General features: G+C 43.4%; 1 protein-coding gene across 1 annotated transcript in view; it reads right to left on the bottom strand.

The window, feature by feature from the left end:
* The window catches only part of slc38a11 (solute carrier family 38 member 11), an 81,664-nt gene that overhangs the window by 1,896 nt on the left and 55,766 nt on the right, over positions 1–24,002 (bottom strand). The window contains exons 6-9 of the mRNA XM_041201494.1: positions 21,342–21,412; positions 12,320–12,481; positions 9,861–9,973; positions 1,333–1,464 (exon numbers count right to left, since the gene is read on the bottom strand). Coding sequence (XP_041057428.1) covers positions 1,333–1,464; positions 9,861–9,973; positions 12,320–12,481; positions 21,342–21,412 — 478 coding nt within the window. The remainder of the gene's footprint in view (positions 1–1,332; positions 1,465–9,860; positions 9,974–12,319; positions 12,482–21,341; positions 21,413–24,002) is intronic.

Here is a 24,002-nt window from a genome sequence, read left to right as displayed (position 1 = left end):
CAAGACAACACCAACAGTCCACAGGTCAGGGTAGCAATACATAGCAGTAACTATGACAACAAATAGGATATTGAACATATAGATGAAGAAGCAATTGAGCAGGTCCACATGACTGACATGCTGTGGCAGTTCAAAGGCCAAAAGAGAGGGTGAGAGGATGTTAAAATTGAAGGATAGGTTGCTGGAAGCAGAAAGGAAGGCTAGAATCCAATCTGAATGGCAGCTGGAGAACAGTTAAGCTAAGTAGTAGTATAGGGTGACTGGATTTATGTTTGGGGAAGGAAAATGGCCGGATGCAATTAAGTGGAGCTGAGCAAGGCTGACCAAAAAGGAAAAGTGGAACTGTAAGTCTTAGGCTTGGAATGCACAGGAATGGGGCAGTGTGTGATCTTAGATTACATGGATGGACCAGTGGCTGAGCTGCCCAGGATTGAGACTGCTCTGAGGAAAGATAACTGAGGATCTGTTTCAAAAAGGAAACCTCCAGCCAGGAGGCAGCATGGAGAGAAGGCCAGGAAAAGAACTAAAGCAAAGAGCAATGGTTCCGTTCAGAGTTAGAAATGGATAAGAGCAGAAGTTGGCATTTTGTTAGAAATCATTTAGCAGTAAAGTATGCAAGTTCAGAAGTTATATTACTAGAATAGTGATCCAGAGGGCTGGACTAGTAATTCAAAGAAATTAGTTCAAATTCAATCATAGTGTTTTAGAATTTATGTTCAGTTTAAATAAAAAGTTGAGATCAGGAAAAGCAATCATGAGGTTGTTAGGTTGACAGAAAAATCAAACTGATTAGGGGAGGAAATTTGCCATCATTTTCTTCTCTCTCCTATATATGATTCCAGTCGCACCTTTGCCTTTTGTTGAATTTTAATTTGGCCACAAGTTAACCACCTCTACTTTGTAACTTGTGTGTGTGTGTGTTTATTTTGCGATAGTCACAATATATGTTTTTTAAAAATATTTGGATACCTTTACCTGGCTGTTTTTTAGAACAATAAAAACTATCTCCTTACTTCTTTAAACTCAAGAAAGCCTGTCTGACTGAGTTCTTGCAATCAGCACATAAGCTGTTAAGTAAATACTGAATCGGCACTTCCATCCTTATAAATGTTTCAAAACCTTGTTATGATCAACCAAGGAGTGGGAAGAAAGGGCAAGTCCTTGCACCCTTCCTCACCTGATCGTAACACAACATTGTAAGAGCACTTTCAACATATGGACTAAAGCAGTTGAAGAACAAGGCCTTCTCAGGAATATGTAATAAATCCCAATCTTGACAGTGACGTCCATATCCCAAGAATGGATGACAAAAAAAAGAATACTATTACTTACATTTAATTCCAAAACTATTCCAAGGCAGTCATATGCTAATGAAATGCCTGTGGCTGCGGCAACAATGCAGACTGTCACAATAATATGAAAAATTGTTGACAGGGTCCCACCGAAAAATAAGTTTCCAATAACCTGTAGATGAAAGACAATTCTGTGACCCCCGACTAAATGATTAAAAGCATTTTTGTTCTGATTTTTGCAACAATTTTTTTAAAAAGGTCCAGATATGTACACAACATGTTACATCAAATCTAATGAGAAAATATTTAAAACTTTATCTGATTCTTTGGCAGTCAAAATATCCAATTAATTTTAATTGTTACTATTTCAGATTCCTCCAAAACATTTTTTAATTTAGTGATTAATGAGGTTTAAACTCTGCTGCAGACTGTAAGGAACCTTCACATATGCTAATAGATAATAAAAACAAAAATGAAAACAAAAAAACTGCAGATGCTGGAAATCCAAAACAAAAACAGAATTACCTGGAAAAACTCAGCAGGTCTGGCAGCATCGGCAGAGAAGAAAAGAGTTGACGTTTCGAGTCCTCATGACCCTTCGACAGAACTGGGTGAATCCAAGGAAGGGGTGAAATATAAGCTGGTTTAAGGTGTGTGTGTGTGGGGGGGTGGTGGGGGGGGGTGGTGGTGGGGTTTGGGTGGGGGGACAGAAGTGGAGGGGGGGGTGTGGTTGTAGGGACAAGCAAGCAGTGATAGAAGCAGATCTTCAAAAGATGTCACAGACAACAGAACAAAAGAACACATAGGTGTTGAAGTTGGTGATATTATCTAAACGAATGCGCTAATTAAGAATGGATGGTAGGGCACTCAAGGTATAGCTCTAGTGGGGGTGGGGGGAGCATAAACAATTTTAAAATATTTTAAAATAATGGAAATAGGTGGGAAAAGAAAAATCTATATAATTTATTGGAAAAAACAAAAGGAAGGGGGAAGAAACAGAAAGGGGGTGGGGATGGAGGAGGGAGGTCAAGACCTAAAGTTGTTGAATTCAATATTCAGTTCAGAAGGCTGTAAAGTGCCTAGTCGGAAGATGAGGTGTTGTTCCTCCAGTTTCCGTTGGGCTTCACTGGAACATTGCAGGAAGCCAAGGACAGACATGTGGGCAAGTGTTAAAATAAGTGTGGAGTGTTAAAATAAGTTCTGTTGAAGGGTCATGAGGACTTGAAATGTCAACTCTTTTCTTCTCCGCCGATGCTGCCAGACCTGCTGAGTTTTTCCAGGTAATTCTGTTTTTGCTTCACATATGCTAATCATTCTTAATTTATAATTTTCAATCATAAAGTTTCATATTATGCAAAGTCGAAAGCAAATGCTTAAGTATTCACATTACAATATGGATACGCATGATTCTAGTGGTAGGGTCTGGTACATAAAGGGTTAATATGGGACTGAGTACAGTACTGCCCACACAGTGATGTAAGAAGACACATGATCCAGAGCCAGTGTCGGCGTAGAGATGGAAGAGATGGGTAAAGACCTAGACTAGAGTCAGCTCCATACTTGTACCCTCCACTGTAAATATGTACATAGTTATGAGTTGTTAATAAAAACTTGCTGTCAACATACTCTAGACCACAAAGCCTACTTCATGGTGTCCGAAGCAGGATTCTTTGGGGTGTCAGCATCAGGGTCAAAACCCTCAACATCACAAGAATGCAGAGAAACTAAGGAATAGGACACCTTCAACAAATTCTGCAATCAACCTGACTCCCAACTGAAGCTACAGACGCTGAAAAAACTCACCAGAAAAAGCTCCAGAGACGGAAGCAAACAAGAGAAGGTTGAAGTTTTACTCAAACAGAAAACTCCAGCTTCAGCAAGCAGAGCTCACAGCCTGCAAGCATGTGATAAAATTTGTAACTTCCACACCAGCTAGTCCCGAGACACCTGTTTTAAGTCATTCAGTCAGAATCGCTGTTTGAAAGCAACTCGTCCCTAAACCCGCTCCCAAATTCCGAATCGTAAACACTGATCTTTTCCAAGAGTCCAGACTCATAATGTGATACCACTGAATGAATTAAGTCAGCAGCCAGCCAACTTACAGCACCATTGCAGTCCCTTCTTCTTCAGGCCGAAGCACTCCATCGCCATTTTGAAAAGCCCGCCAAAAACCAGTAAGTGCAGGAGGATCCTTTGTTAAGCAGTAACTGGCAACGTCATCTTGGAAGTCTCTCTCAAGGTAATCTCTCAAAGCTGTGCCCACATTTTTAAAATCATCAAAAATGGATTGCAATTGCACAGCTATGGCCCAGTGCAGTCACACAACAGGACCTTTGGAGAAGAAGATTTTTAAGATACAGCGTTGCTGCAGGTCTAAGTAAAATATCAGAGGCAGAACAAGTTATTAAACTTCTTTACTTGACTGGGCCAATAGCAGATGACACCATTGCATGACAAGCTTTTGATGATTCATCTGCCAAATTTGATGATGTTTTCAAACCTTTCAACTTGAGATCCAATAAAATACTGGAGAGAGCTAATTTAATAAGAGTCCAGCCTCCTGGGGAACCTGTTGTTTCCTTCATTAATGATCTCTATAGGATGGCATAAGGATGTGAATATGGCGATTTAAAGTCTGAGTTCATCCGAGACAGAATCATGGTGGTCTTGCAGACAATTGCTCTCTGACCACCTACAAGATAAAGATAATTTACCCTCGACACGGCTACCCAGCTAGCTAGGCTGTCTGAGCTACAGAAACAACACAGGACTATCCTAAGGGGAGAAAACACTTCACAGGGCTAAAACTAACCCTCAGTCCACTACATCAAGTCACAAAAATTCAGGGACCACCCAAGTCAGGAAAAACAACCACTAAACCATCCAGCAGAGCAACTTTGCCAGTGCTGCAGTGTAAAGCGCCCTCACAGGGAAGATGTGTCCTGCGAGTACTGCCCAATGCTTCCACTGCAAGTGATAAGGACACTTTGGTAAACTATGCAAGTCAAACCCCAGCACTGCACAAACATCCCTAACATCATCCACGAGGTGAGACCAAAGGCCCAGAAGACACACAGCCATTCTTCTTTGGGAACATCTGAAAATACAGTTCTTCATTTTGGAATGTTGACAGCCTGGTAAATGGTCATCTAGCAAGTTTTAATTAGATTCAGGTGCCAGCATGACAGTCCTGTCAGACAAGGAACGATGGTTCCAAGGCCTTTGGATTCTAACGACAGAAACACACCACGTTATGGAGCTGGGTGAGTCCGACTCCCAGTCCTCAGCATGATCCTTAAATCCCTGAGGTATGGTGACAAACAAATCTTTGAGCTGATGTGTGTCAGCCACAAACAGCCTTTCTCTCTTCTGAGCAGAAGTGTCTGCATATCCCTCGATTTTCTCTAGCCTGCGGAAGATGCCAAGACCACTGCAGTCATTAGTGGGCTAGAACAGCATGGTGCTGAGTCCTCAGACACTAAAGAGTATTCAAACTCTGATTTCACCTGTGATCTTGCTTCTCTTTTTGCGGAGCAGGTTTGTCCATCATTCCAGCTCCTGGAAAGTCCCCAGTGGTCAGACAAAGTTACCATAAATGAGATTACCATAGCACCTCCAGTGTAAGTGGTACCAGAGAAGGAGCAACAGTCTAAGAAACCCCTACTTCCAATTAAGGTTACAGTCAGTAGACACATCAACCACGGTGCACACACACCAACTTCCAGCCAGCGTGCCCAAACCACAAGGCATGCTAGTAGCAGTTGCGCATCATCAACAACAAAAATCAGAGGTGAGCATGCTACTCAATCTTCTTGCTACAGGATCACTCTTCCTCAACCTCCGAGCTTCTAGATGGCCTAAACGGAGAAGGAAGAAGAAAAAGTACTGCCAAGCAAATGAATGCCATTTTTGTCTACCTCACAAGAAATGGTCTAGAGTAACAACAACCATGCACTGCAAAACCAGCCTGACAAGCCAGGCCTTGTTTAACATCAAGCAATGGAAGAAACAGATGAAACCGTATCCAAATGCCAGTCCAACCTCCAAGCCAATGACCAGAACAAGCAACACCAGAGCAAACTACTCTCCCTAAAGGACGGCGAACAAGATGTGGAAGGATTGTAAGACCTCCAGACCAATTGAACCTCTGACTTCAAGGACCTCAAGAGGACATGAAGTAGTGAGAATGCTAATGTTGTTAATGTTAATACTGTAATAGAAATAATGTTAGAATAGCATCAAGATTGTAACAATAAATCTAATGCACAAGACATAACAATGTAAGACTTGAAGTAAACTAAAGTAACACTATCTAAGAGATAAAGAATTGGGAGATGTAGGAGTACAGTCTGGTACATAAAGAGTTAATGTGGTACTGAGTACAGTATTACAGTGATGTAAGAAGGCACATGACCCAGAACCACGGTCAGTCTAGAGATGGATAGAGTTGGGTAAAGGCCTAGACTGGAGTCAACTCCATACTTGCACCCTTTACTGTAAATATGTACATAGTAATGAGGCATTAATAAAGATTTGCTATTAACATACTCTGGACTATGAAGCCTTCTTCATGGTGCCCGAAGAAGGATTCTTCAATCATCGAATGTATAACCTTAGCTTGTGAGCTGCAGGTCAGAAGAATGGTAAACATCTTCAAGCTCAAAATCCTTAATCAAAAAGGCATAGACCATCTGGATCTCCATTATATATGTACTGATTGATTATAAAATTGTGTTTATAGAAGTCTAGCTTGCATTGTGAACTATGAAGGTTACATAAAGTTCTGGGTTAAAATTCCTGTCAGGGCACACAGCCTCCCTCTGTTGGCTATAAGGGATATGAAGTAAGAATTCAGTTTCAGTTTCCTGCAGTCCCCTTCAAACAAATTCTTTGCATCCCCAACATGACGTGGTAAGCTGTGAAAGGAGAGAGCTGATGATATGTGAAACGACCACAACTACCTTATTTGCTTGCAGTCACTAAACTTTGAGCACTGAGATAACTGCTGGTGAAATCAGAGAAAAACGCAAATAAGGGACTAGGACTGTGTCCACAAAAAAATACCCAAAAAGCAAGAGAAGTAAGCTCAAACAGTTGATGTCACATAAACTGCAACACAAGTCATATTACAGCATGTGAGCATACAGTTACGTATTCACTAGCCTCTATACTGTTAGTATTCAAGACCTATGGAAACTTTTGCTGTATTTATTACGTTTTTTATGGTAGGGAATCAGATTAATGAGTTAATGAGATTATTTTCAAACACTCAATTAGCAGGAACTGAATACGGAGTACAAAATTCTATTGAAGATTGTACACCAAGCGTGCATGGGTTTAGACTTTCTCTGTTGTGACATTCTAAATAAAACATTAATTTGACCGAGTCATCACTTATGTGTTGTGCACTTATTGTTGAGTTTGTCTGATATATAAAGATATCAGAAACAGAAGAATGAAGGCAATGAAATTAGTTTCACATAATTCAATCAGAGAGTTTTGATCTTTTTCATTAAACAACAACTTGCACTGATATAGCACCTTTAACATAGTAAAACATATCACAGGAGTATTATGCAACAATACATAACACTGAGCCACATCAGGAGATTTTTTAAATTCATTTGTGGGATGTCAGCATCAATGGCAAGTCCAGCATTTATTGCCCATCCCTAACTGCCCTTGAGAAGGTGTGAGTGAGCTGCCTTCTTGAACTGCTGCAGTCGATATGGTGCAAGTACACCCATAATGTTGTTAGGGAGTTCCAAGATTACAACCCAGCAATGGTGAAGAAATGATGATATGGTTCCAAATCAGAAAGGTATATGATTTGAAGGTGAACTTCTAGGCGATGATGTTGCCATGCCATTCTTGTTCTTTTAGATGGTAGGAGTCATGGGTTTGGAAAGTGCTGTTGAATGATCCTTCGCAAGTTGCTGCAGTGAATTCTGTAGATGGTACACACATTGCAATCACTGTGCACAAGTGTTAGAGGTCGTGAATGTTAAGGCAGGGGATGGAGTGCCAATCAAGCAGGCTGCTGTCTTGGATGGTGTCAAGCTTCTTGAGTTTTGTTGGAACTGCACTCATCCAGACAAGTGTAAAGTATCCCATTATACTCCTGACTTGTGCTTTGTAGACAGTAGACAGACTTTGCGGAGTCAGGAAGTGAGTTCCCTGCTCTTATAGTCACAATATTTATACGGCGGTTAAGTTTCTGGTCAATAGTATTGATGGTGGGGAATTTATTGATGGTAATGCCATTGAATATCAAGGAGAGAGTGTTAGATTCTCTCTTGTTGGAGACTGACATTGACTGGCACTTCTGAGGGCTGAATGTTACTTCCCACTTGTCAGTGCAGCCCTGGATGTTGTCCAGTCTTGCTGCATGCAGCCACAGAATGCTTCAGCATCTGAGGAATTCCAAATGGTATTGAACACTGGACAATCATCAGCAAACAACCATATTAAAGATCTTATCTTTGAGGGAAGGTCATTGATGAAGCAGCTGTTGATGGTTAGACCTAGGACACTGCCCTGAGGAATGCTTGCATTGATGTCTTGGGGATGGTTTGATTGGCCTCCAATAACCATAACCAATTTCTTTTCTGCTCGGTATGATTCCAACTCAGGGAGAGTTTTCTTCATGATTCCCCCAGACTTCAGGTCTGTTAAGGCTCCTTGATGCCACACTGTCAAGTGCTACCTTGATGATGTTGTGATATGAGGTGCACGTACCTTTAAGAAAGCGTATCTTAAATTGCTGTCAATCACTACCACCTCAACAGGATGTGATATGTTAGAACCATAACTTGTATTCAGTCTTCAATCAGCAGCATTAGGAGTCAGATGCATATACTTAACCTCTAGGCTTGGCCTAAATAGCCAAGTGGTTATGGTACTGGGTTTGTAACCCCAAAATCAAGAGTTCAAATCTCACAATGGCAAACTATGAAACAATGCAACTTCATCTGAAACAGATGGAAACGGGTTTGTACTCGAAAGAGTTAACTCGAAAGAGTTACTTAACCTCTAGGCTTGGCCTAAATAGCCAAGTGGTTATGGTACTGGGTTTGTAACCCCAAAATCAAGAGTTCAGATCTCACAATGGCAAACTATGAAACAATGTAACTTCATCTGAAACAGATGGAAACGGGTTTGTACTCGAAAGAGTTACTTAACCTCTAGTTAACTCTATCTGTGTGTAGTCTTATCTTAAAATCAAGAAGCCATATCATTATTTCACCAATCCTTATTGTGATTGGTATGTTTACATCAAATAGAGAAGAACATAACACCACACTCAGTCAAATGCTGCCTTGAAGTCAACTCTCTCCTCACTTCTTGAATTCAGTTCTTTTGTCCATATTTGAATCAAGGTTGTAATGAGATCTGGAGCCAAGTGGCCCTGGTGGAATCCAAACTGAGCATTGGTGAAAAGGTTATTCCTGCATAAATGCAACTTTGCAACATTGTAAAAGACACCTTCTATTACTTTGCTGATGATTGAGAGTAGATTGATGGGACTGCAATTGGGTAAGTTAGATTTGTCCTGCTTTTTGCAGACAGGATATACTTAGACAATGTTCCATTTGAGTTCCCTGCTCTTATAGTCACAATATTTATATGGCGGTTAAGTTTCTGGTCAATAATGTTGATGGTGGGGAATTTATTGATGGTAATGCTATTGAATATCAAGGAGAGAGTGTTAGATTCTCTCTGGTTGGAGACTGACAATGTTGTAACTGTACTGAGGCAGTTTGGCTAGGGATGTGGCTTCAGTACTATAGCCAAAAATGTCAGGGCCAAAGAGGTAGGCTTTGTGGGGATATAAAGGAAAAGAGAGAGGCCAAAATTGTGGAAATTTGAGTCTGGGGAGTAGGCACATGGTGGAGCGATAAAAATTGGGGAGCACAGCAAGGCAGAATTTAAAGATCAGGGAAGCTTATGGAGGGAGGGAGAGATGAGGTCATGGAGGGATTTAAAAATAAGAATGATAATTTTAAAATCAAAGCACTGCTTGACCAAGAGCCAATGTCAGTCAGCAAGCACAAGGGTAATAGGTGAATGGAACTTGGTCAGGAATAGTCAAGTCAAAAAGTAACAAAACATGGATGAAAGTTTCAGTAACGAATGCACAAAAGTATGGGTGGAGTCAGGTGATATTACGTGGCCTTGTATTTCATGGCAGCATTGATTATGGCCTTTTAACTACATCAACTCTTTTTTTTATCATAAAAATGTATAAAATGGCATGGACAAAATAGATATTTTGAGGACAGCATTAATGACAATTAGAAACAGTATACAGTTCTACATTAAGTAAGAATATAACTATATTTTATGCTGCAGGAGGATATACCATATGTCTCCTATTTTCTACCCTACGTATAAATTCAAATTCTTATAATGAGGTATAATTTTATCTCATTATAATGAGGTAAAAGGAAAAGCACTGTATATTACTAAGTTAACTTGAAAAAGTTTATCAACACCAAGGCGCACAGTAAAATCAATAAACATTTCCAAAGTAGTTTTACAATTATATTTACTCAAAGATTAACTTACCTCACGAGTAACAAAGCATTCAATTGGAAATGTCAAAATAATGGTTATTCCATACAGAAATCTTCCAGCAGTAACCCAATTATCATCTTTGCAATAATTTTCAAACAGATCTCCTAGTTAAAAAGACACCAAAAAATTCTAGGTCAATTTTCATGCTATTAAAAATATTAAAAGCACCAATACTTTTCCTCACAAAATATATGCTCTCACTCTGAAGTAACTCATTGTATTTAAAAAAATATTTTCATGGAAAGAAATAAAATTATGCAGTTTTCTGTATTAAATTCTCTTTATAATTTCCAATCATCTCTGGACTTACAGAATTCACAATGTTATAAAATTACCTTGATATAGTATAGAGAAATATTTTGATGAGCATCTGGGTTTGGTTGCAGGTGGGGGATTAAAACTGGGAAAAATATCGACGTGTCAAGGAGCCAGCTCCAACCTGCCAACTTCTGCATTCAACTCAAGCACGTTAGGCTGCATGCATGGGGAGAGGCGGATTGCCATTTAACATATGTTAATTAGCAATATTAGCACATACTAGAAAGAACTACCCAAGGGAGCAATCTCAAGTAGTGGTATTGTTTCCTTCAAACAGCAAATACAGGCAACTAAGGACAAAAGGCAAGCTAAAAGACCAGCCAAATAATAACTTCATCCTTGCCCGCACTGTAGAAAGCCATGCATGTACGCAACCAGGCTCCATAGCAATATTAGAACACACAACAGAGACTTTAGATAGGACTTTCCGGTCCTGCCTGCTGTGGGACCAGAAATTTCCAGCTGAAATCAACGGACCTTTGGCTGGTCTGTCAAATTTTCAGTCCCACCCTTGATAACTCCCAACGCAGGTAGGACCTGAAAATCTGGGCCTTTAACTGTGGCTCCACCAAGGAAGAGGCTTCAAAAAAGTTCATCTGAATACTTTAACCGTGACTCAATTAGATTTGTTTCAGAATCACGGTTTGTGATGTGAAGACTTGCAGAACTGTTTGGCCCAAAATGAAAGGAATACCACTATACATGCTGGCATTCTAGGAGTTAACTAGTCATGGTTGCACCAGGCTCTCAAATATGAACAAATAAATAATGCAGGGCCAACAATGGTTGCCAAAGTTTTTTTTTGATCTCCCTCTTCCTTCCTAATCACTTCTTCCTATTGGGCAGAATTTTTACCTGAGCGGGCAGGCGCTCAAGCGTAAAATGCCGCACATTGATGTCAGGTGAGCATCTCAACGTCAATGCGCAGCCACGTGATATTTTGGTGGGCAGGTGCGTGCGCGTGAGAATTGGCAGCTAGTCCACCAACAATTAAAAGGCCTGTTAATGCCATTAACAAGGTAATTGAAACAAACTTTTCGCTGCCTGTCCAACCTCATGGTTGGCGGACAGGTGAAAAGGCCAAGCGGCCTTTGCACTTTATTGGAAACCTCATCCATGCGCGGGGTGAGGTTTCCAACATCAAAATGAAATAACATTTTTTAAATTTCATTTATAACATATCCCTACTCATGTGACATGAGTCACTTGAGGGGACAAGTTTTATAACATTATTAAAATTTTTTTTTAGAACTCCTCATCTCCCCGAGGCAGATCTGTGCCTCAGGGAGATTTTCAAGCACGCACTCCCGCTCGCCCTCCTCACCATTACTCCCACCCCTCCCGCACAGGCAGCGCCGAGCACTGCTGCTCGCGGCTCACACTGGGCTGGCCTTAATTGGCCCGCCAGTGTGAAATCACAGTCCAGGCCCGATTGCGGGCGCCAATTGGCTTCCAGACCAGCCCCGCCCGCCCCTGCCGAGCCTGCCCAACAAGGACAAGAGTCTGCCCATTATCTTTTCTTCTGTAAACACTTTTTGGGAAAATTTATCTCTCAACCATGTCCCCCTTCCCACCCATTTTATTCTATTTTGAGCTGTCTTGCCTTTGCCACTACTTTTTTTTAGTCTACCAACTTATTGCAGCTTTTTCAGCATTTTGAGTGGGTTTTGAGCCATTGACTAATTCATTAGCTGCATATGTCCTTTCATCCCCTTTGGTCAACCACTTGACTCACTTCTTCCATTTCTTCTTTTTTTAAAATTGTTAGTCTGACAGTTTTTTCTCCACTTAAAGTGTGTACAGATAGTTGAAATAAATATTAATTTAGACTGCTGGACCACTGGGTCATTATCAATATCTGAATATTAACCCAGACTCATAAAGGGAAAAAAAAATGAAGATCATTTTCAACTTTTGCACCAGTAATTCCTGCAGGGGCTCCCATAATCTTCCTTGGCAACTTCTGTGGAAAATTGGTGGAAACCCAAGAGAAGTGAGTGTAAATGGCCATTTATGCTCTTTCTCCAGGGTTTCTTTAGCCAGTGTTCTGTCGAATTTATGGCAATAGAGCGGGAAACTTCTGCAGAAATTCTGCCCCTTGTACTTATACTTAAGTTAACCTGCTTCCTTACCTTGTGTATACCCTGTGAATGTTGCATATCCACATACAGCAAAGCTCATACTGATAAACAGGGCAAATAACACTGACACATGAGTGATACGAGACCAGTTGTTTATTGTTGGCTGTTCCAGCGATCCATAAATTAAAAAACTGTTGTGGTGACAAACAAAAGCTGAAAGTACAGGACAAGATGTCAATTAATATTATGCAGTTTCTTATTATGGACAAACATATTTTTTTAGTCGCTTGTAAGAGGCATTTAGCTTTGCTTTTTCTGATGGGAAGTTGCTAGAAGAATGTTATTTTCCAGAGGTAATGCAGTAAAATAGATCTTTATTGCTTTGGGTTAGTTTTTTTTGCCAATTGGCTATGAATGGGTGGAAAACCTACCACACTAAGAAAGTTTTACTTTACTTAAGCTTCAAAATTCTATTTATTATTTTCTGACTCATCTGATGTCCTTTAAGAATGAATACAATTTAGTGTCTTACTGAAATATTAGAATATTTTATTCCCTCCATTTAGAAGTCAGCAATATGATGGAGACAACATGGTCAGAGGAACTCCAATTTTATTAACATCTGATGGATTTTAGCTATCGATTTATATAAATCAAAGGCAACTGCACACTTTGGTGGAAGAAAGCTTCAAATCACACTTAATGTGAAGGAAATGAAATACAGTATGAAAACAATATAGGATACTTTATTTCTGAGAACGAATAGCACTTTCTGAGCGTACAGAAATCAGGAAAATTAAAAATGTTGAATTCACAGAAAATTTCCAGTTGAAAATATTCTCTTCAATGATAATTATTTTCAAGAAAATAATAAAATATATAAAAAGGACTGCTTGGCTCATCAAGGCTGCTCTTTCCAATAAATCAAATACAATCTGCACTGACATGGAAACTTCCATTGTTATTTGATGTCCCAAAGAATGGCAACAATAGTCAACTTTCTCAAACATAACTTTGAAATTTCCTCTTGACCTCTCTTCCAAAGAAACTCAAAATATGGTCATCAAGTGGTCATGGCACCAAAGGCTATGGGCAGAATTTTCCGGTCCCGCCAATGGCATGTTTCATGGCGGGCGGGAGCAGAAAATTCGGAATGAGGCCAAAAGTCGGATTAATGGCAGTGGAAAAACAAGTCAGGATGATGGTGGGTTGGCTTCCCCGCTAATCCAAGTCGGGAATTCCATTTGCATGCATTGGCATGTAATGAATATTCATTAAAAATGCAACTTGTCAGAATCATGCTCCCCCTCCCAATTACATGCCATGTCAGTGGGAAATTAGACCAGTCTAAATTATGACCAAATATGAGTGGCATGCAGCGATTCACCCATCCATCACTCATGACTTTGAGGTATGCTGCGAGTCTCAGGCAGGGCTACATTCTAAAACAGACCTGCATGGCAACTGAGGGTGAGGGTGCGAGGTTGGAGATGGCAGAGATATGGGCCAGAAACTTACCTATGTCAGGCGGGCGCAGAGCTGACCACCATCCACAATCGGTTGTGCGCTGCCATTTTACGTGGGCGGGCCAGTTAAGGCCAGTCCAGCGTGACTCACCGCTGGTAGCACTCAGCACTACTTGTGCGGGCGGGTGGAAGAGGGAGAGTCAGGGCCTGTGCTCTTTCGCGCATGCGCGCAAATAAGTGCAGCAATCTCCCTGAGACACGGAGCTGCCTCAAGGAGATTATTATATAAAAACTTTTATTATGTACTTAAAGTTAAAAATTATTTAAATATATCCCCTCATGTGACAGTGTCAATTGAGCTGGGACATGTTTTTATATTTAGGAAAATGTTATCATTTCATTAATAAAAGCTTTAGGAAACCTCATCCCACTCGAAAGCCACTTGGGCTCTTCGTTTGCCTACCAACATTAAGGTTGGATGGGCAGTGTTGCAAACAGCTTTAATTGGTTTATTAATGGCCTTGATAGGCCTTTGATAGTTCAGTGGGTGTGCAGCTGACTCCAGCACGCGCCCACCGAACAAAAGGCCTAAATGATGTGCGGTGACATCGGGACACACGACTGACGTCACCACGTGTCATTTTGCACATCAGCGTGTCAGGCACGCCGACAGCAATATTCTGGCCATGAGGATGAAGGGGCTTTGATAGGGTTGGAGGCGGGAGATGGCAGAGATATGAGGGTGAATGGGGCTTGGTAGGGTTGGAGGGGCATGGGTGATGGTAGGCAGAGGGAAGATTTGAGTGTGGAGCCTGACATAGAACAGTAGAATGCAGGCACAGAAGGGTGTGGATGGGATTCTATTTGCATGAATGGGAGGGGATGCAGGCTGGGGGGTCAGTGGCACAAGAGGGACTTGTTGCACAGAGACTCATGGGGCATGAGGGAAGGGAAATAGCCTTGTGGTCATTCATTAAGGTGCCGGGGAGCTGAGTGAAAGACAGTCACAGTCCCTGGACTGATGACAAAAGTTTGGGGTGAGAAATTAAAGGCAGTCCTGGGGCTCTGTGGACCTTGTAGTCAGGCTGAGAGACTAAACGTACCCTAGGGCTCTGTGGGTCATGCAATAGGGTTATGCATGGCATGCAGGTTGTGTTGCCACTCAGGAAGGGCAATGCCTGTGTGTTCAATGCAGATCAGGCATAGCTTTGTGTGCAGGGCATGGTCATAGTCTCACAGTCGGTGGTAATGGGGTTGTCTGGCTCAGTATTGGGCTGGAGATGGAATGATGAAATAGTCACGGTCAGGGAGGGTTACTTGAAGTTCTCCTGGCGGAAGGCGGTTGGGTTACCTCTGTATCTGACCATGCACATAGCTTCAAGTTGGGGAGGGCTGAGGTCCACATGGGGCATGGGGACATCAACAGTGATGGGTTCAGTGGGGAGGGCTGGAATGTCAACTACAATGACAATTGGATCTAGGGTTATTGGGGACGCTGGAGAGTCACCAGAGGGAGTTCGACCTGCACATTGTGAGGTTCCAGGAAGATCGGGGGGACCCAAACTCTGGCAGGGGGAGGGTCAAAACCAGTGTCAAAGTAGAAATGCAGGACCATCGTCTTGAGGCCCTGAAGTTATGGCGCAGTTTAAAATTGAAACTGGAAAACAATCTTCACGGGAGGGGGCTGAGCAGTGTGGGAGGAGCCTACAGCTGGACTCAGGGACCCTAACAGGGGGCACCCTCGCACTGCTTAGAGTAACAACATGAAAATGGAGCCTGAGCTGACAGAACTTAGGAAGAGTTTACTGAGAAGGTGTAATTGGAGCCACTGATAGTTGGAGCGCTTTAACGTGGACTACAGCAGTCATTGGGTTCACACTGAAGTTGATCAACTTGAGAATTAACTGGAAGGAATGTGAGAATGGGAGATGCAGCCAATCATGAAGGGAGTGCAGCTGCTGCGTATCTGCAAGATGACCAATGAAAGCCTCTAAGGTGCTTTCTGCAATTGGCATGGCTATCGGGCCAAAGGGCATCCAGTCATTCCAAAAGTGTGGGTTATGCGTAATCAGCAACCAGATCAGACCTAGTAGGAGTGCATTAGGTAAGGTTTAACATATCCAGGATCTGCTGAAGCCTCTTCCAACCTCTCTGGGATTAAGATGTCAAGTAGCTGGGGTGACCTCTTGGTCACCTAAATCTGTGAGGTGGTGCCTCAGCTGGAACACTGGATCAGCGGAAGGCGAGGAGCACAGATGCAGCTCCAGGGCATGACAGCGGCTTTCTGGCAGCAATTGGGAGATATATTATGGTTGCTCATTACTCATTAATCTGTTGGATCTATCTGTCCACAGGGGGAAGTTGGGTTGAATAATGGAGCCTGCGCTCAATGCTGTTCTCTTGATGGCAGTCATCTGATTGAGGAAGAGAAGGCCCAGCGCTGCCGAGGACAGCTTTGAGAAGAGGCCCAGCCTGAGGACCATGGTCCAGGGAGCCCCACCAACACCCAGGGGATGAGGAGTTCAGACCCATCCCACGGAGGCAATTTGCACGACCCAAGGGTCTACTGAAGACGCCGTTCCTACCTGCAAATGGGTGAGAAACAATGCCACGTGCATCTATGTTTATCAAGAGATGTGGTGATTCATCTGCGAAAGGAGCTAATGCCACATGGGCTGGGAGGACATCCCCTGCCAGTGCCCCTGGAGGTCAGTGCCACACTGAATTTTTGCCAGCAGTCCATTCCAGGGATCCACAGGGACCTATGTTGTATCTCTCAGTCCTCAACACAGAAAAGTAAAAAAAGGATGTGACAGATGCCCTCTACAGTAAGGCTAATCATTATGTGACATGCACACTGGATGAAGCTAACCAGGCTGCTAGATTCCTGGGTTTCGCTGCAATCTCTGGCTTCGATAGAGTACAGGGTGTGATCGATTGCACACATGTGGCTTTGAGAGCTCCATGGCAGCAGCTCTGATGTTCATTAACAGGAAAAGGTTCCACTCAATAAAGGTTCAGCTAGCGTGCAACCATCAGGAGCATATCATGCGCGTTTGTACCAGGCACCTTGGGGGTTTCTATGTCTCATACATCCTGAGGCACTCTCAGGTGCCTCAGGTATTTGAAGGGCCATGGCACGTACAGGGCTGGCTGTTGGGTGATAAGGCTGAAGTGATGGCTCATGACACCCGTGCATCACGTTCAAAATGCCTCAGAGGAGAGATACAACACGGTACATAGTTCGACTAGATCCATCATAGAGCATTGGCATCCTGAAGGTGCACTTCCGCTGCTTGGACCACTCAAGTGGTCTCTGCAGTATTCTACGGAGCGGGTGTCCCACATAATCATGTTATGTTGAGCCCTTCACAACCTGGCGTTTCAAAGGGGAGATCAGTTGCCAGATGGAGACATGGAGGAGGCTGAGAACCCCTCAGATGATGAAGAACTGGAAGGTACAGGAACCTGAAGAGGGTGATGATGGGAAGCTTCCTCGTGAAGATGTGATTGAAACCACAAGACATGTGACATATGCATAGCCACAAGGTTCCAGGAGGAGTAAACTGCAGGCAAGGGTACTCAAAGTCATTTCTCCTTGCATTAGTGGCCGCCAGCGATCTGAAAGGCCTTTACAAACACTAACATCGAGAGCAATGTCAGCATTGGGCCTTGGATCTCAACCCTCATGTTTGACCAGACCCTAATCTTTGGAAAGGTCAGCAGCCAAAGCCGTATGTAGCCGCTCTGGGAAGTGAAAGGCAGCGCACCAGCATAAAGCCTGCATTAAGTGGACTCGATGCAGTCATGGCCTCTTGACTGAGACACTTGTTGCTGCCACAGGGATGTGCACATGGCTGGAGATACCATCATGGCTGCAGGTCTTGTGCTTTGGCATTAACATTGAAGACAGCTAATTAATGATGAGACAACATGAGTGGTAACCCTCCAATGCAATTGAGCACACATAACTCCATGGTGTAATGAATATCACTCCCGAATGCAATTTGCAGTCACTTTCAAAAAAGAGGTTGACACATCTTCCTGACATTAGACAAGGGGCGAGTAAATAACGACATCACATGAATGTGAGTCTCACAAAGGGAGGTGATCACAGAGTGAGAGCTTGGGTCACCCTTGCAATAAGAGGTCACATAGACACACATGCATGACGCATTCAAATGACAAGACCATTGAACGAAGAGCAAATGTATTTACAAAGGTGCATGATATATAGTGTGAGTGAACACCCATGACCCAAAAGCGTTATCAAGGTTTCACAATCTTTCAAATCCTACTACTACATCTTGGTGCATCTCCAACATCTGTAGCAGAGGTGCAGGCAACCTGCTGACTGCGACGCCCTGTTATCTTTGATGAACTTGACAGGCATCCTCTGGCCGTCCTCCCTGTAGGTACCCGAGGGCCCCTGTATGACTCCTTGAAGAGAAGGGGTACCTGGAGGGAGATCAAGGTGCCCATGCCTGCTCTCGCCTAGCCACTGATGAATCTCACCAATGCCTACAGTGATGGAGTGATGGTCTGAGCGCAAATCCAGCAGAACTTATTGGACCAAGGTCTCCAAGGTGGCCGCCACCTTCCCATGGAGACCTTGAGGCGCTTGCATGGCAGAACCATGCCATCTGACAGAAGTCAGATGGACTCCTCTAATCTGTTGACTGCCTCTTGCAACTCTGCCAGATGTTCCGCTGCCTGTTTTTGCATCTCTAACATGTTAGCAAAGGCTGCTTACAGAGGCTCATCATCTGACTCGCACTCAACAGGTGGCTGTTCTCCAGCAGTCCTCCGAGTGCCAGACACCTGGGCTGTTACTACCTTTGCATGTTGTGGAGATGTGTCAGTGAGGCGTTCCCTAGAATGTGACCCCTGAGCCTGATCTAGAACTCCGGACCAAGCCTGCACACAACAAGAGGGAGAGATCCCAGACTGGGAGAGGAATGGTGGACATCCAGGATCTTTCCATGTTTGAGGAGGATGCAGCCGAGTTGGCGGACAAAGACAAAGATCGCACCTGTGGGAAGGCAAAATCGGCCTCTCCCAGCAAGCCAGTATGGATGAGCCCTCCATGAGCTGATCACATTCTGACATTCACAGTGAGTGACATGCGATATTGTATTCAGCCTGTTCGTGAACTAACTTTATCTTCTCTCTGTTACAGGCTGCAGCAGGTCCAGACACACCAGCACAGGCTGGGGTGTGTCTCTGCGCTGGTGGAGGGTGCAGACAAACACAGTGATGGGTCTTCTTCAGATGGACCCTCAGCATCCTCCTCTGAGGTGGCCTGGAGGCTGGGGCTTTTGTTGCCTATGCTGGTGTGTCTGGACCTGCTGCTGCCTGTAACAGAGAGAAGATAAAGTTAGTTCACGAACAGGCTGAATACAATATTGCATGTCACTCACTGTGAATGTCAGAATGTGATCAGCTCATGGGGGGCTCATCTGTACTGGCTTGCTGGGAGAGGCCGATTTCGCCTTCCCACAATCTTTGTCTTTGTCCGCCAACTCGGCTGCATCCTCCTCAAACATGGAGAGACCCTGGATGTCCGCCATTCTTCTCCCAGTCTGGGATCTCTCCCTCTTGTTGTGTGCAGGCTTGGCCTGGATGACGACAATGGGATGGGATGTGATGAGAAGGGGTGGAGCAGAGGTTGGGAAGCCTGCATGCCTGCTCCGTGTGCTGAGCCCGCCCAATAAGGGCTGAGGATGGTGTTTGTGCAAGATGGTCGATGAGATGCTGGTGAATAGGCTTTCAATGCTGATATCTGCACTGCTAATATTTTGTGAGATCCCTAAGCTGAGTGACACTTTGTGTGTATAATGCCATTTTGAGAGAGTGCATTTTGAGTGAGCTGAAGGTTGACTTACCCTGGCGGTGTGGGCGAGATCATTTATCCTCTTCCTGCACTGGATGGCATTTCTCTGTGCCTGTGAAGCTGACCACCCTTGCAACCACTTCCCAGGCTGGCGACATGAGGTTGCTGGACCTCCTGGAGCCATCCTTTGGGTAGAGGACATCATTGTGTTGCTGCACACTATGAATAAGGGCCTCAAGTGATTCATTGCTGAACCTTTGCGCTGCCTTCTTTTTGCTAGGGGCAATCTCAGCCTTGGTCACCCATGCAGCTGGGTTGCAGAGAGTAATGTCTGTGTTCGGCTAGCGTTTAGAAATGGTGCCAGGACCTTCGACCCCCACAAGATGACAGCAGGGCGGACAAATCATTGTCTGCTCCACATGTGATTTGAAGAGCTGCTTGCCAATGCATAATTAATGAACTTCCAAGCATAAGATTGAGAACAATTTGCTGGCCCACCAATCAGCGGGAAACGCGCCACCAATCTGGCCCAACTCCCCACCAGGTCTCCAGAGCAGAAAACTCCACCCTATGAGTTTAAATCTGACCATGATAAGTTTTGAAAACTGAATCTGATAAATCTGATAATTAGTGGGCTATAACAAAGAAAATAACAATGAAAGCTTCTGGGTTGTCATAGAAGTTCAACTGGTTCATTAATCTGTTTCAGGAAAGGGAGCCAGCAACCCCTATTGAGTCTGGTCTACATGTGACACCAAACCAAAATCCATACTCTCCTTGGTGCGTCTGTCAAGGAGTTGCAGAGCTTCCTCCTGTGCTTACTTATGAATGATATGGATTATTCCTCCAATTATTTGAAGAAAATGATTTCAACAGGCTACTATTAATTCCAAAATTTACTTCTATCTTTAGACATTACAATCTGATAATTATTTCAGGTGCAGGCTATGCAGGAGACTTCACTTTTTGTTTGGCAGTGCATTATGCTTCAAGATTTCAAGATCTACACCAGTAATTATACATTCACTTACCTTGTGCAAAATAGAGGCTTCAATTGAATGTTTCTAGTGCTTTAATGCTATTTGTGGTGCAGGTGATTTGGCATAGGCTGTCTGAGACAACTTTCTCCAAAATATCTGAACCGCCCTTTTTGAGGGATTCCTGTCTTTTGTGACTGAGAAGGGTCGTTCTAGCCCATATCCCTGTGAACTTTACGATTATGGACGCTTCTTCAAATTTTTGGTCACAGCTGACATGCTGGACCTCATGCTGCTCCTTATTCTGCCATTTGAACTCTCCGCTTTGCTCTCACTTCCTCTTTCCCAGATATCTGTCTGGATTTCTAGGCTATGCAGCAGTTCTTTAGCAACTACAAATAACCACCTTCCTCAGTGGTGGAGCACTAGTCAGGTACATGGTTACCATTTTAAACATGTCCAGCAAATTAAATTAGTTCTTCTGACAAAGAAGATGCTGTGGTAATGCATGGATTGATGAAAATCCCTACCCTCATGTTGTTGATAGGTCCAGGAAAATCTAACCCCTATGTGTTTCAAGTACAAAATTTTCCATTTCCTTGCACTACTGATGGCGAAACGCAAAATTTGAGGAAAAAACACGTAAAATACTTCTTCAAACCCTACATAATTAACATTATCTTTCGGTTTATATTATTTTTGAAAGCTATTGTCATTAATCAATAACAAGTTGAAATATAGATAAATAAACAACAGAATGAATCTATATTGATCTGTGCTAAATACGTAAGACTTACCAAATGTCATAACTCCCACTGCTTGTATTGCATTTGGCTGTGCAAAAACCCAGGCGTTTTCTGTGGATGGACTGGAAGATAAATAAGAGTCAGATAATAGTAGTCTATTGTTTTCTTTCTTTATTAGTTTCAGTGAAAATCGAGAATCACAAATAGTCATTCAATATATAGCGTATATATAAAGCAGTAGTAGACTATTTGCCTGTATTCAGAAAACTCATGGTATTCAATTCAGACAGATCAGTGGACATCATGAGGAGAAGCTCTGGCAATGTATACATGGAGAAGCACAGAAGCAACTAGTCATGAATCACAGATACAGTCCTGTACTATTGAATAACACTGCAGACATTTCCTCTAAAAGCATTAAAGCAATGAGACCAAGTGACTACTACAGCAAGCTTCTCAATCAGTTTTGCCAGCTATTTTTGCGAGCTGGCAGACTGTGTAATGGTGGTGGGTAGTTAAACAACCCACTGAAGGAGGAGGCTCCACAAATATCCCCATCCTCAGTGATGGGCGAACCCAGTATATCAGCACAAAAGATAAGGCTGAAGCATTTGCGACAATCTTCAGCCAGAAATGCTGAGTGGATGATCCGTCTCAGCCTCCTCTGGAGGTCCCAAGCATCACAGATGCCAGTCTTCAGCAAATTCGATTCACTCCACGTGATATCAAGAAATGGCTAAAAGCACTGGATACTGCAAAGGCTATGGGCACTGACAATATTCCGGCAATAGTACTGAACAGTTGTGCTCCAGAACTAGCCACACCCCTAATCAAGCTGTTTCAGTACAGCTACAACACTGGCATCTAACCGGGTATGCATAAAATTGCCCAGCTATGTTCTGTACACAAAAAGCTGTACAAATCTAACCCAGCCAATTACTGCCCCATCAGTCGATAGTAAAGTGTTGGAAGGGGTCATCAATAGTGTTAGCGAGCGGCACTTGCTTAGCAATAACTGCTCCCTGATACAAAAACAGAATTACCTGGAAAAACTCAGCAGGTCTGGCAGCATCGGCGGAGAAGAAAAGAGTTGACGCTTCGAGTCCTCATGACCCTTCAACAGAACTGAGTGAATATTAGGAGAGGGGTGAAATATAAGCTGGTTTAAGGTGGGGGGGGGGTGTGGGGGAGAGAAGTAGGGGACTGTGTCGTTGTAGGGACAAGCAAGCAGTGATAGGAGCAGATAATCAAAAGATGCCACAGACAGAAGAACAAAGAGGTGTTGAAGGTGGTGATATTATCTAAATAAATGTGCTCATTAAGAATGGATGGCAGGACACACAAGGTACAGCTCTAGTGGGGGTGGGGTGGGAAGACTACCAGGGCATAAAATATATAGATTTAAAAATAATGGAAATAGGTGGGAAAAGAAAAATCTAAATAAATTATTGGAAAAAACAAAAGGAAGGGGGAAGAAATGGAAAGGGTGTGGGGATGGAGGAGGGAGCTCAAGATCTAAAGTTGTTGAATTCAATATTCAGTCCGGAAGGCTGTAAAGTGCCTAGTCGGAAGATGAGGTGCTGTTCCTCCAGTTTGCGTTAGGCTTCACTGGAACAATGCAGCAAGCCAAGGACAGACATGTGGGCAAGAGAGCAGGGTGGAGTGTTAAAATGGCAAGCGATAGGGAGGTTTGGGTCTTTCTTGCAGACAGACCGCAGGTGTTCTGCAAAGCGATCTCCCAGTTTATGTTTGGTCTCTCCAATGTAGAGGAGACCGCATTGGGAGCAAGGAATGCAGTAGACTAAGTTAGGGGAAATGCAAGTGAAATGCTGCTTCACTTGAAAGGAGTGTTTGGGCCCTTGGATGGTGAAGAGAGAGGAAGTGAAGGGGCAGGTATTGCATCTTTTGCGTGGGCATGGGGAGGTGCCATAGATGGCGCTTGAGGAGTAGGGGGTGATGGAGGAGTGGACCAGGGTGTCCCGTTCCCTGATGCTCAATTTGTGTTCTGCCAGGGCCACTGATCTCCTGACCTCATTACAACCTTGGTTCAAACATGGACAAAAGAGTTGAACTCTAGAAGTGAAGTGAGAGTGACTGCCCTTGACATCAAGGCAGCATTTGAACCCTGGCAAAACTGGAATCAACTGGAATCAGGGAGAAAACTCTCCGCTGGTTGGACTCATACCTGGAAAAGGAAGATGGTTGTGCTTGTTGGAGGTCAATCATCTCAGTTTCAGGACATCACTGCAGGAGTTCCTCAGGCTCGTGTCCTAGGCCCAAACATCTTCAGCTGCTTCATCAATGACCTTCCTTCCATTGTAAGATCAGAGGTGGGGGATGGTCACTGATGATTGCACAATGTTCAGCACCATTTACGACTCCTCGGATACTGAAGCAGTTCATGTCCAAATGCAACAAGACCTGGACAATATCCAGGCTTGGGCTGACAAGTGGAAAGTGACATTGGTGCCACACAAGTGCCAGGCAATGACCATTTCCAACAAGAGAGAATCTAACCATCACCCCTTGGCATTCAATAGCATTACCATTGCTGAGTCCCCCACTGTCAACATCCTGGGGGTTACCATTGACCAGAACTGAACTGGACTAGCCATATAAATACTGCGGCTACAAGAGCAGGTCAGAGGCTTGGAATCCTGTGGTGACTCCCCAATCACCTTCAGTCACCCCAAAGCGTGTCCGCCATCTACA

Source organism: Carcharodon carcharias, chromosome 12 (genome assembly GCF_017639515.1).
Source record: "Carcharodon carcharias isolate sCarCar2 chromosome 12, sCarCar2.pri, whole genome shotgun sequence".
In the NCBI taxonomy this organism is placed as follows: Eukaryota; Metazoa; Chordata; class Chondrichthyes; order Lamniformes; family Lamnidae; genus Carcharodon; species Carcharodon carcharias.
This window is presented reverse-complemented; position numbering and strand designations above follow the sequence as displayed.